This window comes from Schistosoma mansoni (genome assembly GCF_000237925.1).
Source record: "Schistosoma mansoni, WGS project CABG00000000 data, supercontig 0037, strain Puerto Rico, whole genome shotgun sequence".
Lineage (NCBI taxonomy): Eukaryota > Metazoa > Platyhelminthes > Trematoda > Strigeidida > Schistosomatidae > Schistosoma > Schistosoma mansoni.
This window is the reverse complement of record NW_017386026.1, coordinates 962982-982448: the sequence shown is the minus strand read 5'-3', so window position 1 is coordinate 982448 and position 19467 is coordinate 962982. Positions and strand designations below refer to the sequence as shown.

Genomic DNA, 19467 nt, shown 5'->3' with positions numbered 1-19467 from the left:
GAATAACTACGTCAACACAATCCACATAGAATACATAACGGTCAATATGACTACTCAATCAAGAACTAGACAACTCAGAAAACCCTTATAAATTAAATTCTAAAAATAATATTAAGATTAAACATTCGACTAAATACTTTGTTTAATCCAATTAATTGAAAGGTAATTCCAGTACAAAGTATATATACAAAGTATAATCAAAACTACAACTTTAATCATATAAGTATTTCAGATCAAATAAATATCATTATCGTTAGAGATTATTGATTGTACTAGTTGTCATATCTTGATTATTTCGACCAGTATTTATTTAAATGAATTCATATGGTAAGAATGCTCTGTGAGATCTTAAGGTCTGAAGATGATTTTTTATGCACCTCAGTCTTTATATAATTGATTTGATAGAAATGAAAAAATATCTTCAGCTTCATAATGTAGTTCCTTAATATCACCTAAAACTCTTCATCTCTCGCTATATAAGTAAGAATAATAAATATCATGCTAACTGAAGATGCTAGTAGCTAATTCGATTCAGTGGTTTAATGAAAAATAGGTATACATTAGAATTGGTAAATACAGGGTTCTTGATTAAGTTTTGAAATAAACATTGGGATGTACGTGCGTGCAGCTGACAAATATTGAAACAGGATGACAGGCTTATCAAGATTATGCCACTAGTAGACACGATATCAAATATATAAATCGAGGCATTTGCTAAGAGACCCTATTTTCTCATAAAGATCCATTAAAGTTAGAATTGAATTCAAGCGACGGAAAAGCGGAAACTTACTTATCATCATAATATCGCTTTGAAGGTAAAAGTATAGAACAAATTTTCAACCTTGTGTTTATAATATGGTACTTTTATACTTATAATCAATTCTTTTCACTCGTCTTAAGAAGATTTACTTGATTAACCACAATAATGAAATTTTTATATTGAAATAGAAAAATTAATATTTAAACCAAATAGACTACGATTGCATTGAGGAATACTATTAGTAGTTGAAAATGAATTTTGATTCTTAAATAATTAATTACGAAAGCACATGTTAGGACTAACCCAAGTCAGTACAGTTGTACCCTCTTCTTTTTCTACTACAGCTATTTCGATTGTGGTTATCTGAACTCAGTAGCTCAGGGGATAACTCATTAGCCATTTGAAGAAAAATAGATTGTGTTAAGGTCATAATATAGGTATCTACATTGATATTTAGGCATATCTAGCTGTTGAGGACCTAACAGATGGAACACATATCTAGACTTCCACTGATTGCCCAAATCAGTTAGAAAATGAAGACGTAGAAGTTATCCGTACAAGATACACATGTGACAACATAGACTAACCAAAATTCAGTCAAGAATATCAACAACGCGATCTTTTAAACATATGTTAATAATCAAATTCATTCAGTATTGTTTGTTTGAATCTTCCCATCGATTTGATAGGACTGCAACTAGTCAGTCTCTAATTGGCATATGTGCATAATGTGCGTATTGCCTCAATATAGCCTTAATTCACAAGCATGGTAAGCAGAGATGGATAGTGGCTAGCAATCCTGGATTCCACTGATAACCACCATCTGTTTTGGCTTACAATAAATACACATTATTGTCAATTAAGGTAATCAAATATATTTTAAAATTCACTCATACCTGATGTTATAAAAAAAGGTGAATATTTAACTTACCAAAAGGATTAAATAATTTATCCATAGGTGTTAATTGTGTCATACTTATATCATTTCCAATAATTTCAAATTGTACAGTGAATGCAACAAGGCTGAAAATTAATTAATGTTCGAAAACAATAGTCTTTAAATAGTCTTTAAATGTTAATCTATATAGTTAGTTTATCAATCTTTCTATACAAAATATTTATTCAATTTCTTATTCACAATAATTGATCATTTTTGTTTAAGTTTATCACACTTCATATTTAGATATTTTTACAATATTTAATCATTCAATCTTTCATGTATATCAAATGGACAATTTTCTCTCTTTTGAAAATTATCAGAATATTAGCAGTTGTTCATTAACTGGTAGATTAACACATAACTTCCTTTTTGATATTTTATATTTCTTAATAGTTTATAATGCAATCCTACTGAAATTTTAATAATTTCGATATATATATTCAATGATTAAGCTATTGGTTGACTGCCCTAATCTTTTGAAAAGCTAGGCTGAGTAATGTGCGAAGATCCGTTTCAAAAGAGCTAACTTGAGAGCAAACTTTAGCAAGCTGAACCTGTATGATATATCACTGTCCTAATTTTTGTGTCAAAAGGTGGGTATGAAAACTGTGTACATTCGTATTATGAAATAATGGGGTTGAAATCGAGTATGTGTGAGTGTGTTTAGATTATATAGATGAATAGGGTCAAATGTGGTCTTTGAGATGATCAATCTAGTTTGGATGAATAGTCAGGCCTTCTTTCCTACTGAGGGCAGAGAGACTTAGCATGTGGAACACTTTGGCTACTCGCCTCTCTTTATGGTTGGAATAAGCATTCTATATTATGGTATTTTTAATGTCAATTTGACAAATAGTGAAAATAGCATGTACTGTTATCACTGATTTAACCTGTAAACTTTTTAATTCTATGGGATTATTAGGAAGTCTTTTGTGTAGCTTTGTAAATTTTTAAAATCCATTGTAATTCTTCTGTCGTACAGTCGAAACCAGACAGATGCGAACGGGGAGTGTGTGATCTAATAAAATAAAATTCCTGCTATCTATTCATGTAATCTCATCTGAACTCTGTAAGCATTTTAAATCAGCAAACGCAATTGATTTAAAGATTTTTGAAATATTTGAGACACAAAAATCTCACCTCTAATGACTTATGGAGAGCGCTTTAAATTCTTGATACTATGAAGTAGCCAGACAAACAGTACATTGACTAGAGCATAATGTTATTAGATGTAGGTTAGAAGATAAAGTTAAAAATAAAAACAATAGCAGCTTTACAACGATCACACTGGATGTTTCACACAATAATTAACGATCAGTAGTAAAAATCAAAATCTCAGTCATATAAATAATGATGGTATAAACCTCTCAATCCAACATACACCTGTATGAAAATACATTCATTTAAGTAGGGTTTAAGTAGTTTTAATTTATCATTAAGTAGAGGTTAACAGTTTAAGCTTAACTGATACAAATTTCATAGCAAACATCACGCACTGATGTTGGATGAGTGGGCACCGAAAATCTGAAAGCACTGGACAGCCATTTCGTCGTATAACGAGATTTATTAGCAGTATGTATCCGCATCACCTACATCAGGAATCGAACTCAAGACCTTCGATTTCGTGTCCGAGAACTCAACCCCAAGAACACCGCAAATACATTATCTGTTTTATAACAATTAGTCCCTTTGGTAAATTTCGATAATGCAATGAGAAGTTTCTATTACAAAATATAATCAATATGATACAGGAAACAATATATTACAACCAAATACTAACTTTTTTTCATCTACTTTTTGTAAATGTTCATAATCGATTGAAAACGTTTTTAAAATTTGTTTATTCCATTTAATGATCCAATTCATACTTGTTTGAAATAACTCCAATCTTTGTAAACATGTAGCAATAGCTTCTCCTAACTTTTCTAATTTTACCTTGTATATTGAATCGATATGAATTTGAACATGTGATATACATAATGGTTGGTTAGTTTCTGCGTTATTTAATGAATTCTGATTAATTGTTCTGTCTGGAGGTTGAAGAGAATGGGACGTAATGGTTGATCCCGAAGAAGAAGACAATAATGTCAACGGCGATGATGATGTGGAAGTTGGTGACGAAGAAAGAACGATTGAAGAAGAAGGAATGGATGTTAGAGAGTTTGTTGAAGATGTGGACGAAGACGATTGTGATGAGTGGGATGTTAAAGAAAGGCCATACCGAGTATTACTAGTTCGTGTAGCCATCTGCATACGTTTTGCTGATAAAAGTTTTAAGTACTTTCTCAAAACATCTTTTAACTTGGAATTATATGTTATATTCGTGAAAAATAATTGGATAATTTGTAATTCGATTAATGAAGGATTTTGCATATTTTCATAATAATTCATATCAATATGATTAACAGGATCATGCATTATAGATGTATGATTATTAGTTCTTGGATGGGCTTGAAATCGTAATGAAGCTAAACGATTATATGATGGAAACTGATATGTATTATTCATATTTAATTGGGAATGATAATCATACATTGGTTGACTATGATTTAAACAATTAAAAAAACCAGTTGTATAGAAAACATCAACTGATGATAATTTGCATAACTCATCTTTAAATGATTGTATTATATTGATCAAAGTTTCAAAATATCCTATGACCATTTTTGAACAGACTGAATCTGTAGGTGTCATCTGCAGAAATAATAAAGTAGAATTTGAGAAAAAGGTATGTATAATTAAACGGTAGCGTTAAGGAAATATGAGTGAACTGTTTAATCAGTTAACGTAATCTTGTGAGTTTTTCTCCCGATTCGAAGTTACGTTTCGTGATAGTAAAAACTAGTAAATAAGACTTATCTGAAATATTCAAGACCCTCTAATCCAAGTGCGCTTGCCCTCCTTCCCATAGTGAATTTCGTCTTCGCATCAACAAGTAGTAATGATGATAAGAATTAAATATGATAACATTATAAATCATTATTTAGACTGGACGTTCAAAGACAGTCCACATTACTGAACGGCTGTAACTTAATTGGACATCTATCTGATCTTGCTGACAGGGCTACTTGTGGACTGCTTCAAAGTTATCTAACATGAACTTTAAAACCAAGCAGCATAAATACAGGACCAACCTGTGTCAACTACATCTACAATTTCAATGACTTAATTAATTGCATGACCATCGGCCTTTTCCATTCATTGTAGTACTCTATGGAGTTGATATGCATATTACGTTGCATAATGCAAATACATATGGTAGTAAATGAATTATATAGTGGAAATCATAACCAACTTGAAACTCTACTTAATACTATTAGATTCTAGTTGGATGGTTTATGACTTCATCTGAGTGTAGAATCTGAAGAGAATTTATTGAAAAAATATATCCTTTATATTTACTTGAAATCATAAGTCAATTGAAGCTAGACCACCTTAGAAAGCCTGGAAGCACTGGACGGCCGTTTCGTCCTATTGTGGGACTCCTCAGCAGTGCACATCCACGATCCCGCCTTGCGAGATTCGAACCCAGGACCTACCAGTGTCGCACCAGAGCACTTGACCGATAGACCACTGAGCCAGCATCCAACGGTATTAATGTCTAACTTCAACCAATTCTTTATTCATATATCTATGTTTTAAACTGAAAGTGTCAACCTAACATGAAGTGAGGAATTACTGAAAATCTTGAAACATGAGATAAATGTTTCGTCCTAGTTTGAGATTAAATGCGCGAGTCTCGTGAATTAGAACTTGCAAATATTTGAGAAAATAAAGAATATTCAGTTATTTCACAGTACACTTAAGTCAGTTAGAAGTGATTAGGGATGTATTTATTCTTGAATAATGTTTGAATAATGGAAGAAGAAGCACAGTATTCGCTACAGGAAATGTGATATATATGTGGAGAATATATTCATGAAATCATAATATATATTACAAAGCTTAGTTTACACTATTCCCGTTTTATCAAATATTTATAATTAATTAGCTTGTGTACTAAAAATATCTATCTTTTGTTTGAAAATAGGAGACTACATACTCTTTACCTTATTCAACTTTTGTACTAAAAATTCCTGAATAATAAATCAGTAGTATATTCATATTCATCTCAGTTGTCATTTTTATAAACTTTTTCTTCTATTCATTCATTTATTTCATGTTTCATTTAGCCGATTTATGGCGCCTTAATTGCTAATGAACTTATTCATGTCATCATCATCATAATGTCATCACGTTAATGTGATTAATTCATCACAATTGAATAAATAATTATATTGAGCATTTCTATAAGACTTGAAAAAAAAGAATTAGAACTACGAAATAATTAAAATGAAAACCTTTTAAACATACACTGTATCATTTATGTCTAATATGTGTATTATTGTACTGACCAATATAGATGTATACCAACTGGTAGGGTTCCATGCGACAATCATTATCAGTTGGTGCAGACGATGTTTGACATAGCTCAGAAAGTTTCACAGTGGCGTAGATGCATTCACTTTTTTCATTTCTATACCTTATAGTTTTTACTATTGTTGATATTGTTAGTATTTTGACCACTCTATGGTTTGTTTTAATACTTTCATTTCCATGATTTTATGGTGCGGAAACGTGGACTGATGCTCATAAATGTCAGGTTTTACTCTGTGTGTGACTGGCGAATAGACTCAGAAAATGTCTGGTAAAAGGAGATAAAATTCGATCTAAACTGAACTGTGTATAGTTTGTAGAAGTGAAAAATATTGGTAGATCCCGATTGCCTGAAAGGAGTAGGTGTGGTCACCGCAACGAATGGTTAGAAAAGTTGGATAATATGACTCGCATTCACTTACAATGCCACAGATTCGTTCACTCTCTGACTTTCTTAAAACCCAAGTTTCAGAAATGTTTTGTAACTTTCATTCTGCTTATTTGTCCTTCGCGAATCATTTCGATACCGGGTAGTTTTTACTTCTAATCGTTCTACTACTATTACTAGTATTGCATGTACTGATTCGGTGTTTATCTCGATAATTTCATTTCATTGTGCTGGTACGGTGTGATAACTTGAGGAGATGCAAGTAAGTGCTAAGTTATAGGTTGATTATGTCGGATTGGTTTTTAGTTAATAATAAATGACTTGCAGTATAAGTAAAACGTAGGACTTTATTTGATGATAAAGCCATGTATGACAAACAAAAGAATGTGACTCAATCATTAAAAGAACTCAATAACATACATAGTAACATAAATTTATTTGGATATTGTTTCAAAAATTTATAGTTTTGAGTCCTATATATATATATATATATATATATATATATTTCTTTAGAGAAACCACTTGATAAAAGAATATTTACTCTGGACTTATGTTTATTGATTATATTTATTGACTATATATCTTTCATGTAAAAGAAAAAAGCATCTGTTTAGATGGATTGAGAAAATATTTTTATCCCTTGAAACGAAAATTAGTACAAAATTAATTGCTAGTTGAAGTTCATTAGTTACTGTACAGTCGAAATATAGTTTAAACAAAACGGGTACGTCCATTTTTTTGTTATATTGTGTGCGTGCAAACGTGTGCCCTGTTTGATATATGAAGTGATGATCTCCGCCTATTATAGAAGAGCGAATTTATTGATCGCTCAATGTTTTCTTCTGGTGAAAATTTGTATGTATTAATTTCTATACATGAAAATGATAAAAGATACATTGGAATGAATTTTTTATTTCAGAGTGATCTTTTTTTTGGATTATTGCTGGTATTAATATATATATGTCTGTAACAATAAATGAATAATACGGATTTTTATCTGATGTACGGATGTTGTGTTTGTTAGAAACGTCATTGGTGAGGTCAACTCTTTGCTGAACGTTTAAAGTTCACTGAAAATATGTGGTAGTATATAAGACACAAAAATCATTTATATTAAATAAGCAATGACTATATGCACTAATGCATTACAGTAGTAACGTATGATACAATAATGAGTATAAGTATTTGATTTTCATTTATGAGAATGTTTTGAAAAAGCATTAAAGTATACCGTCTGAAATTCTATATTTAGCGATAGGAATATATATGAATTCGGATAAATGTTATATCGATTGGGTGCGTGTGTGCCATCTTTAATATATGACGTAATAAGACCACCAGTTGTTATATCGATTAAGTGCGTACGTTCTTGCCCAGTTGATATATATGACGTGATAAGACCACCAATTAGAGAGCAGTGAATTTATTGATCGCCTAATGGTATGCAAAACTAGTCTTGACTAGTCTTGAGTACTTATCAGTTCTGCGATCTGCTTAGCCCAGCCAGTTAAGTCCAGAACACCAATATTAGCCTCTGAAATATCAATCATTATTCACAAACATACTGGGTCTATATACCAAACAAACTGACCACATCGTTCCATAGAATAGAAAATAACATCTGTACAAGATTTGGTCAAATGTGGCTGTGAATAGGGGGAACAGTAATCAATATACTGGGGATACTCAAGAATGGTAAATTGTATAATAATAGTTCATAGATCAAAATAAAGCTTATAATAAGAGGAACACGAATAGGAATAGTTTAGTTACTTAACAATTATACAATAGGAAATATACATATCATATTGGTCCATAAATAGTCCTCAAAGTTACCATTCATAAATCTGCACGGGATATAACAATATTTGAAAAACTGTTAATTTAAAACGAAGTTTAAGTCGCATTAATGTGTCAGGACAACCAAATTTCGCCCAATTTTTGTCAAGCTATTCGTTTTAATCTTGACGAATATTTGTATAAACAAAATTTCTGTTTCATAAAATTTCTCTGTCGTTTCTTAGCTATTTGAAACTTTGCCTCATAAATTTTTATCATAGAGATATTGAAATACGTTTCGAGTGAACTCAAGGTCCTGGGTTCGATTCGTGAGTTTGGGATCGCGCATACGACGAGTCTCATATATACAATGAAGCCACCATTCAATGCTAGTGGTGGTATGTATAATATCGATTCGTGATTTGAACTATGAAGTCCCTAACCATATTGAACTTATAATTAATCGATCAAATGTATAGGGTCAATTTATTAACAGTCATATGGTCTAATATATTTCGATAAGTGAGTCAGTTATCAATAATGACAACCAGCGACAGTAAACTAATGATCAACGGATGCCGATACAGTGCTCTAAACAGCGTACTTTTTCAGAGACATGAATTAATTTTTCCCGACTGGTGAGAAGTCCCATACTGAAATAAAATCACAGTATATTGATCACTTGTTTTTCAGTGTATCCCTAACGAATGTTAATTTGTAAAAAAAAATGTTTCCACTTTTTGTTTATAAAAGTAGGTTAAAAATTTTGGCATCTACCTTGAGGAACAAGACTTCACAGTTCTTATATCACAAAAATAAAAACATTTCAGTCCTACTTGTAAGGCTTCTCGTTGATCTCGCCAAATTCCTATCTCAATTTCATGTAGTAGTTGTTTTATACTTATTAGTTGATTTCTTAAATCATCATAATTTGGAACAAGGTTTCGTAACTCATTGAAAGCTGTTTCATTAGTCAACTGAATGAATGCACGTTGTTGTATTCGTAGACCCCGTTCCAAATCAATTTTATTTCGTATAAATAAATTCGGATTACGTAACGCCAGTAAACTGTACATTATTGTCGCTTTCGAAGATTGTGTTGCAGATACAATGCGGGCATTCCAAACATTATGATTGTACTTGTCAGAAAACGAAATAGTATCTTCTGATAAATCTAAAAATGAAATTGTGAGGGAATGAAAACTAGTTGATTATCAGCAGTTTGTACATATAAAGTTGTTAGCATCAAAATCAGTGTATGTTATGGGTGGTGTTTTCTGATACAGATAAGCTTGCCGAACTTTTCGCATGCGACAACTAGAAACTCAAAACAAATATACTCTACTTAAGAATAGTATATATGAAATATGTGAATATATCTGTTATATTCTGTTTTTCGAATACTATAACCACATTTCAAGTAATGCGCATCTTAAAATTGTGATACTTCATAATATGGGTTTGTAATGTACTCAATTTATTCTGATATTTGTGAATATTTTAAAACAATTAAGAATGCTATGTGGTTGAAATCATGAGTCAATTGAAGCTAGACCACCATGGAAAACCTGGAAGCACTGGACGACCTTTTCGTCTTATTGTGCGCACTGCTAATTACTAAAATCCCCACAAAACCTCCCTCTTAATTAAGAATGTGTTATATTACGATTTGCATAAGATAAAGATTTTAAGCTTAATACTGATCATCTGAAGGATTTAAAGATTGGGAATGATTATCCGTATTTTTATAATTTTTCTCACTAACTTGATCTATAAGTCATTTTATGTTATATTCTTGTATCACTGTAAGCCCCCAATTTTTCTTGAGAAAGCACAAATATTTTCATTTTTAAGATAGTGATCATTCACGTTCGTTAGTGTTGAGGACTGTAACTGATTAGTATCCTTTGATATATGTGCATCCTGAACGGATCGCCTCAGAATTGTATGAAGTCATGAGCGTATTTCAGTAAACTAGATAGGTGTCTATCAGGGGAATCTAGGACTCATGTTTCGCCTTCTTTGAACTTTATTGCCTAGATGTATCTGTGACCCAATTTTTATGTTCATTCCAGGACTCTACTGCTAGCCACTACGCAACTTTGATTAAAAATGCTTGTGACCTAAAGAAAATACTGATTCAGTTCACACAGGTTGGACATAAGCTAAAAGAAAATTTGACCGATAATAGTTTTGCCTATCAAGAATGGGGGGATTTGAGTCATTATATCTGAATTAGGATTCGTTTCCGTTGTACAAGCCAGTAGTTATCTGAACTCAGTAGCCAAATGATTAATCCATTCGGCTTTCGAAGTTAAAGTGCAGTGTATGCTATTGACGCTGGCAGTATAAGTGGTATGTAGCACGGACCGTAATTGGAATGCATGCCATCAGAATATTGAAGTGAAGAGAACAGGAAAAAGTAGGAGAGCAATAGAAATAACAACAGAATTAGAGGAATGATGGGGTATGTAGGAAAAACCTAAAGAAACTGTGCAAATGATGTATTTAATGTATGATTTCCATATTTTACTAAGCCACTGTGTTATTTTATATTGACCAATAAATTGGTTTTCCCCACTGCAGCCTGGTTTATCAAAAAAGTTACTGAGTTCTATCATCTTTATGAAGATCGGGACTAAGGTGCGGGTACATCCACCTAAATAGTCGCAAGCCGGACAAAACCTGGGTCTCGGTTCCCACCGCTACCGTTCATTCAACTCTTCCAGATGATAAATACTTTCATCCACCTAACGACTTCGACTTGAATAATGTCAGCTCATGAAAGTACAACGGTAAACGTTTATTTTAACTTAAAGTGATCACAAAAATAATAAACTTCTAACTGTTTTCAAAAATGTTTGGCAAAATTATAGTATAGAGACGGGCTACGAAAACAACCGAGACAAATATTAGTCAATAGTTAGTCAATCAGAAAACAGTTTTTTTTAATGATTAGTTAGTGGAAAATAAACTATAACGCCACAAAGAGTAAAGTATTTTTATATAAACAATAAATCTGTAGGATTCCTCTGCCAGTTTTGCTGTTCATAGATCTAAAAATCAGTGACATGTGTTTGTCTGCAAAGATATAGACTATCTATATAATCAGGCTTTTATAAGGACCAAATATTGATTATTAATTTTGGCTAAAAACCTAAAAGTCATCTTCTCTATCCTGATTAGCACCTGCTTAAACAACAAAATTATCTACTCTTTCTACTAAATCATAAATCATAAAAATGTGAAGATTTTCTTGATTTAGCTCTAATGTTTGCGTAATACTACTGACGAGTATTTTCGCCTACACCTTTGATTAATTTGACGATTAGTTACAAACAGTATTGTAGTTGTAGCTTGCAAATATCAGTAATTCATCTAAGTTCACTAGCTTATGATATTGTAATGCTTAAATTCAAACTTAAAGTAATTTTAAACAAAGTTATAAACGATACCTGTCGGTGAATTCTGGTTGGCATTTTGTTCACATTCTTTAAATCCCGTTGATGTTGAACACAATCTATTCTTCATATTGGTTTGTTTGTAATGAACCTAATAAATTGCAAAGATTATAATAGAACAGTTTCATGAAAGTACAGAACCAACTTTCATCTAACATTTTGACAAAGTAATAATAGGCTTCACTAATTATCGTTCATTTCCACTCTCTCAAAGACTTTAATATGTAGTTTTTACAGAAAAAAAAGACTGGTGTGACTGATAAACAACTTATTGAAGCACTTATGTTAATGAATGAAGATCATGTAATTACCAAAGAATAAGCTTGTCCTTTTATAAATGAGTAGATTTAGTGGTTATTATGTCTAATAAATGTGGTAACTGGAAAGATTATTGTGGTTCCAGATAGGAAATAGTTTAGTCGAATTTAATAGCTTATATCGCCTCTCAGATGTTATTTCATAGTTGATACTTTAAGGGTTCCACGGCCAAACGAAATGATCCCTTGTGGGTTCAATATTGCTAGATCATTGTCTTCGCAATGATATTCTTCTCGTATAAATAGTTAGTGGTATTAACGAAAATACTGACTTAATAGAAATTCAAAATGTTCCAACGGTTGACAAACTATCGTTGAATGACAAATAAATACGATTTTTACAAGTCGAACATCAAAATACTGTATAGCTTGCAAAAGCGCCAAATACTGAAATTAGTGTCCACAAACCTAGTGATGATAATCATCACTGAATATAAGTAATTATGTACGAACGTTACTATACGTCAAAGTATATCTGATAATTGATATGATTTAATAAGAATTCGCAGATCCTGATAGAATGCTTACGGATCAAACATACAGAATGTCGTTTGCTACTTTACAATGATTTCGTATTTTTTAAAAATATGACCGACCATTAAGATTCATCAACTAAAGTCTCAGGTATAGTTAGTTTTATAGCATTTCTTGTATGATGAAATATGATGAAATTTCACGTCTTGTCGAACACAAAAACGGCGTAATTTGTTTTTAGACTGACATAGTACGAAGTCATGAAATAAAATTCTTTTCAGACGAATGTCGATCCATACAGTACAAATACCTTATTCTTCTTCATAAATCAGCTTAACTACTTGTTTTTTAAACATCCTATCATCACATTAGAAGAAAATTCCTCATATGGACTGACCACATTTGACAATCTAAAACCAACGAGATTTGTCTCAGTTAGAAGTTTAATAGCGAAAATTATCTATAAGCCTGTACGGCAGTAGGCACTAGGACTATAAACTTTCTGCAACGAGCATAACACAATCAAGCGGCTGTGTTGCAACTCATAGTTCACAGATGTAACTACAGTTATTTAATAATTTAATCTGGCTGCCGCTTGTCAGTAAATTTCAACCCATGGATCATGGCCGTCTTATACTGATTTATAATCCACTATATCGGTAGAGGTTTGATAAAACAATCTAGAATTTTACATTTACATATGTTTTTCTAAAGAGAAATAGACAACTGTTTATACGAAGCAGGCAATTTAAATTTAACAAAGGATATCTGGAGTTTTATATTTAACAGACAGTTTTTCAATACGTATAATATAGTTCTTGTTTGAAGAAAGATATCTCTATATAATCTAGTTCCTATCAAATTTCTTGGTGCATGTCTTGATTTGTTCACTTGTTGGGAACCAAAGTTTTGGCTGGTAAGATAATTATGGCGGTAAGAAGTCTGTGGAGGTTGCTGAACTTTATAGTTTACATCATAAACTTGCCTTAGTTAGACAACTATAGTAAACTGGCAATCACAGGACAGTTACTCTATCCTAGGAATATTAAGAATAATATTGTAATGTCACCAATGGGTAACCACTACAAACCCGGCATGGTTGAGCTTCACTGGTCACGACTTCACACTAAAGCCTCTTGGATTACCTTTCTACATTAGTCAGCAGTGGACATAGGGTTGATAGCAGTCAAATATGTACACCACTGAGTATCAACTCCTTTAAACCTAATAGTCGTTCCCTAATGAGGCAGTTGATGTACACTACTGAGAATCTCTATAGTAGGACCAAAGAACTATTTAGTGCTCCTTGATTTTCAGCGACCATTTAACTAATTTTAGTTCGTGAAGTAAAACAGACAATGATTATTCTTTTAACATAAACAGTAATATTGAATGTAAATTAAAATTGTATGAACTCACATTCATATCTAAAGCCACACGTATCAATGTTTGAAATTCTGTACTAACAGTTATCTCATTCGATTGTATAACGTTTGATTGTTGTAATGAATTGAAATCTACTGCGTTTTCATTTTGTGTATTTTTCCACAGATTATCTTTATCGTCTTTCAGATCAAGAATATAAGACGCTTTTTGTTCGTTAGGATGTATCCATAAATGGAATCCGATTAATCCTTTATGAGGTATGATATAATCGTAATCTTGTGAATCTAACACAATTCTAACTTCATGAACTAAATATTTTACAAAAAAGATGTACACATTTTAATATTATGGTAGAAAGTAAGAATTGTTGAACTTGACAAGATGTTATGAAACATAAGTCTTACTTTTATTTATGATAACAATTTTGCCATCTTTGAAAATACTTTTAATTAACAACTGATATTATTCATAGAAATAGTAAAAGTGAAAAAATGCTGAACAGCTTTACTTTCCTAACCAAGGTTTCATTTAGTAATAGTCAGAAACGTCTACAAACAGAGTCGAGCTTTTGATTTTTATATAACTTAGCAAGCACCACCTTTATTCAATAAAAATCTGACGTATATAAAATATGTGTTTCAGATTTCATGATGAGTTGAGAACACTTAGCTGTTTTTTTGAATGGACACATCTATATAAGCATATGATAGTGTCTACTAACTGAAAATGTTGCCAGACAGTAAATTCAGTTCATATGACAGATGGTTTCAGAACTAAGTGGAATAAATCTTTTTTAACTTTAGACTGTGGTACTGAAAGATAAGAACTGAATCACTAGTGATGGCAGAGCAATAACATACTACTGGAGAATTCAGGAGAGTTCTACTGGTCATGAAAATTTAGCTCATTGTTTCTCATCAACTACACAGAATGATTTATTGTTGTATCCCGTGCAGATTTATGAATGGTAACTTTGAGGACTATTTATGGACCAATATGATATGTATATTTCCTATTGTATAATTGTTAAGTAACTAAACTATTCCTATTCGTGTTCCTCTTATTATAAGCTTTATTTTGATCTATGAACTATTATTATACAATTTACCATTCTTGAGTATCCCCAGTATATTGATTACTGTTCCCCCTATTCACAGCCACATTTGACCAAATCTTGTACAGATGTTATTTTCTATTCTATGGAACGATGTGGTCAGTTTGTTTGGTATATAGACCCAGTATGTTTGTGAATAATGATTGATATTTCAGAGGCTAATATTGGTGTTCTGGACTTAACTGGCTGGGCTAAGCAGATCGCAGAACTGATAAGTACTCAAGACTAGTCAAGACTAGTTTTGCATACCATTAGGCGATCAATAAATTCACTGCTCTCTAATTGGTGGTCTTATCACGTCATATATATCAACTGGGCAAGAACGTACGCACTTAATCGATATAACAACTGGTGGTCTTATTACGTCATATATTAAAGATGGCACACACGCACCCAATCGATATAACATTTATCCGAATTCATATATATTCCTATCGCTAAATATAGAATTTCAGACGGTATTCTTTAATGCTTTTTCAAAACATTCTCATAAATGAAAATCAAATACTTATACTCATTATTGTATCATACGTTACTACTGTAATGCATTAGTGCATATAGTCATTGCTTATTTAATATAAATGATTTTTGTGTCTTATATACTACCACATATTTTCAGTGAACTTTAAACGTTCAGCAAAGAGTTGACCTCACCAATGACGTTTCTAACAAACACAACATCCGTACATCAGATAAAAATCCGTATTATTCATTTATTGTTACAGACATATATATATTAATACCAGCAATAATCCAAAAAAAAGATCACTCTGAAATAAAAAATTCATTCCAATGTATCTTTTATCATGTTTCATGTATAGAAATTAATACATACAAATTTTCAACAGAAGAAAACATTCTACTTAAAGAAAGAAAGAAATTATCATCATTCATTGAATATATTGAAGCATGAAACTGTTCAAGCAAATAATACTATTACAAATTCAATGTATTGTTTAAATTAAATAAACTATAGTAAATTGTTCAGAAAGAAAAAAGCAACAATTATAATGTAAATCCTCTAAAAGTTGTCCTAGTTACAGACTTCTCATCAAAAAAGAATATTCAAGCTCACATGAAATGTTGTTTTAGAGGTGGTTGATTTTCAATAATCAGTAAATCATAAAACAACATGTATTCTTAGACATATATGAATTGGTTCATGTTATCAAACTGAATCAGTGTGGTACGATGAGATTATCAAGACAAATGACAAAATGGTAAACTTAGTACCAATACTAACCGTAAAAGAATGGATTCAACACAAGTAATATGACTAGAGAAAGAAGAATAAATTTCCAGAATGAAATATATAAGGTAATTTTAAAATTCAAGATCTATAAGATAACAAACAGTAAGTACATCTATGTTGTTACCATCAATTTTGAACTGGCACTAAAGAAATCACATATCTATTCTATAAATTTTCTATAAAAATATTTTTATCAAAAGGAGTTTTGTGGAGATTTCAACTATGAAAATACTGAAATCCCCACAAAATCCCTTCTGATCTATAATCATATACTCACTAGTGACTGACTTCAAGGGATGTTTCCTTGAGTTCTAGTGTAAAGCAGTGACCAGTGGAGTTCAACCACATCTGTTGTAACTCACTGAAGACAATTGATGAATGGTTGCTCAACTTCGTCGATTGGTTGAAGTTAGACATTAACACCGTTGGATGCTGGCTCAGTGGTCTATCGGTCAAGTGCTCTGGCGCGACACTTGTAGGTCCTGGGTTCGAATCTCGCAAGGCGGGATCGTGGATGTGCACTGCTGAGGAGTCCCACAATAGGACGAAACGGCCGTCCAGTGCTTCCAGGCTTTCTAAGGTGGTCTAGCTTCAATTGACTCATGATTTTAACTATAAAAATATTTTTATTTATTTATAGATTTTTTAATAAACTCTTCACCAAGAACTTAGTATATTCATGTTCTTTATAAGGCAATTTTCAAACAATCAGTTAAGATCACCAACTATATTCCATTAGAACTATGAGTATTGGTTATATATTAAAACAAAATGTCCATTTTCCTATTGACATTTTATCAAATGTTAGGTAAGTAACGTAAACTGTTTAAAAATAGAAGTAATTTTAATTACGTTAAATTAGAAATTACATATTGTAAAATCACTATTTTTTTTACATTAGTTCATACATTATTCGACTATTCTAATATAAATAGTATTTTAACATACTATTGATCTCTGAAAACAGACTGAATACACAATATGAATTTATACAAAGAATATTGTGCACAGTGGGGTTTATCAGAGGTTGATGTTAGATAAAACAATAGAGCGGGATGATGTAGACTAAAATGAAATTGAAATCAGTTTAGTCTTATCTTACAGTCGATGGTTCAAGGATGTTAAGAGTGAAGAAGGTGCCCGCTAAAGGCAATAGATGGTCTCACGTTATCGTGGACTGATTGAAGTAGACTTCGACATTGTCGAGTCATTTATCATAGCTCTTGAAATTAAGCCTTCTTACTCGAGACCGAAGGTCCAGGATTCGACTTCCCGTCGCAGAATCGTGTACACGCACTTTTAAGTAGTATCAAAATTGCGTGAAGCACCTGTCCAGCGCTTCAAGGTTTTCGCTGGTTGTTCAGCTTTGACCACTTGATGATTTCAATGCAATTTAGGAATATACACAAGCCTATACAGACGGATACTTTTATCTTAGATATCATTTCTATGAAAACACCAAACAACACAGTATACCCGACAGATAAAGGAGTACCTAGACAAAATGAAAATAGTTCGTATGTGATTATTCATTAACCTCTATCTATCTTAAGTAATTAGACTAAGTAAAGAAAAGACATCCGTATAACATTTAAATAGTCAACAATAACACTAAATGAACAAAAAGCATTATAGCGCGATAAAGTGATGTCATTTAACTTAAAGTATTCACTTGTAATCCATACGTCTATACACACCAACTTTACAGCAATAGAGTATCGTTTAGGTATCTAATCTATGTCTTGACAAACTTTCGTTGGCTTGAAATGAAAGACGATGATTATAAACGGAACAGAATTATCAGATATTTTTTTATTGGTTTCCCATTCATAGACCTACTGTCAGGTAGATAAATCATATATTTGTTCTACTGAATCACGACAAAATTAATTTAGCTTAATTAGTTAACCATATCAAAGCTCATGTTTATTGAAAGTTTATTTTGGCTTTTTCATTTTTATGGAAACGTTTTGTTGTTTCAGTAGATTTTCATCTATAAACTGAAATTATGGTTTAATTTTATTATTGCAAATGTTTACTACACAGTTACAAAGTTCTTATCAATTTAACTATGTAGGATAATAAACGAGATCCTCTCACCTTCATAGGATTTCCATTTTCTATACACCTATGACAAGTATATCAAAATGTTAACCGACTATAATGCATGAATTAATTGTCTAAGACTCGTTTTTGAAATTTACGGGAAAAAAAATTATTGATTTTTGAACTTAAAAATTAGTACACAATCTGAAATGAAAACATGAGATAATTTTACAAAGTTTTATATTTTAAGTTAATTTTTTTTTAAGTAAAAGAGAGTATACATCTACTAAGCAGTACATCTTTGTTGTTCGCAGAAAGTTTAGTATCTAAATGGGATTAATAAATCCTTTTCATACTATAATCTTATGAAAGTCATTTAACAGTTCCAACTTGTGGAGATAGGCCTAATAAACCTATTTTGTACATAGTTTTTGATACTTTTTGTATTTATTTTGTTTATTTTCACAATCTGTACATTTATCACTAAGCAATTATACTTGTTGTTCAAGTGTATGACCTTGAATACTGACTTCCTTCCGTTTTGAATCCCACATAACACGACATTGTTAACTGTTCATAAATAAATACACTCTTATACACACGCCTGTCGTTCTATCATGCTTGTGGATGTGATAACAGAACTATTAATTAACTATCATCTATATTTATAGACTGTTGTAACATTCCCATTGTATTCTACATTTGGCTAACTTACTGGAGCCATATCAACCTCATTGAAATGATTAATTATCTATAATTGTGGATTCTGGTACCAAACTCAACAGAACACTCACCAGCCTGCTGATTTAAGTAACGTCCCTTAACTTTTATTTGTGTTAATAACATATAAGTTGTTTATTATTACATTAACTTTTGGACGTAATAACTTTATTGCTATTTTTGGAATAATACACTTTTAGTGAAACTCTAAATATTAATGAATAGAGAGTAAATATATATATGATTAATTAGGTATATTGGGACATGTTGACAATGTAATCTAATGGTAAATATCACCCACGTAATGTTCCCAATAATGTACGGTCTTTTTTAAAGAAATATTACCTGTCTACAAATGATAATGTTTCCTGTTTTACTAAATCTTATACACTCAAGTTAGTAAATATATATATA

At 31.5% G+C, this 19467-nt stretch overlaps 1 protein-coding gene across 1 annotated transcript in view; it reads right to left on the bottom strand.

Moving 5' to 3' along the window:
• Positions 1-1639: 1639 nt before the first annotated feature.
• The window catches only part of Smp_167450 (acid sensing ion channel 4, pituitary, putative), a gene marked incomplete at both ends in the record, with an annotated part of 29604 nt that continues 11776 nt past the window's right edge, over positions 1640-19467 (bottom strand). Inside the window, 6 exons of the mRNA XM_018790746.1 lie at positions 1640-1656; positions 1692-1783; positions 3481-4394; positions 9120-9457; positions 11739-11835; positions 13955-14229. Coding sequence (XP_018645986.1) covers positions 1640-1656; positions 1692-1783; positions 3481-4394; positions 9120-9457; positions 11739-11835; positions 13955-14229 — 1733 coding nt within the window. The remainder of the gene's footprint in view (positions 1657-1691; positions 1784-3480; positions 4395-9119; positions 9458-11738; positions 11836-13954; positions 14230-19467) is intronic.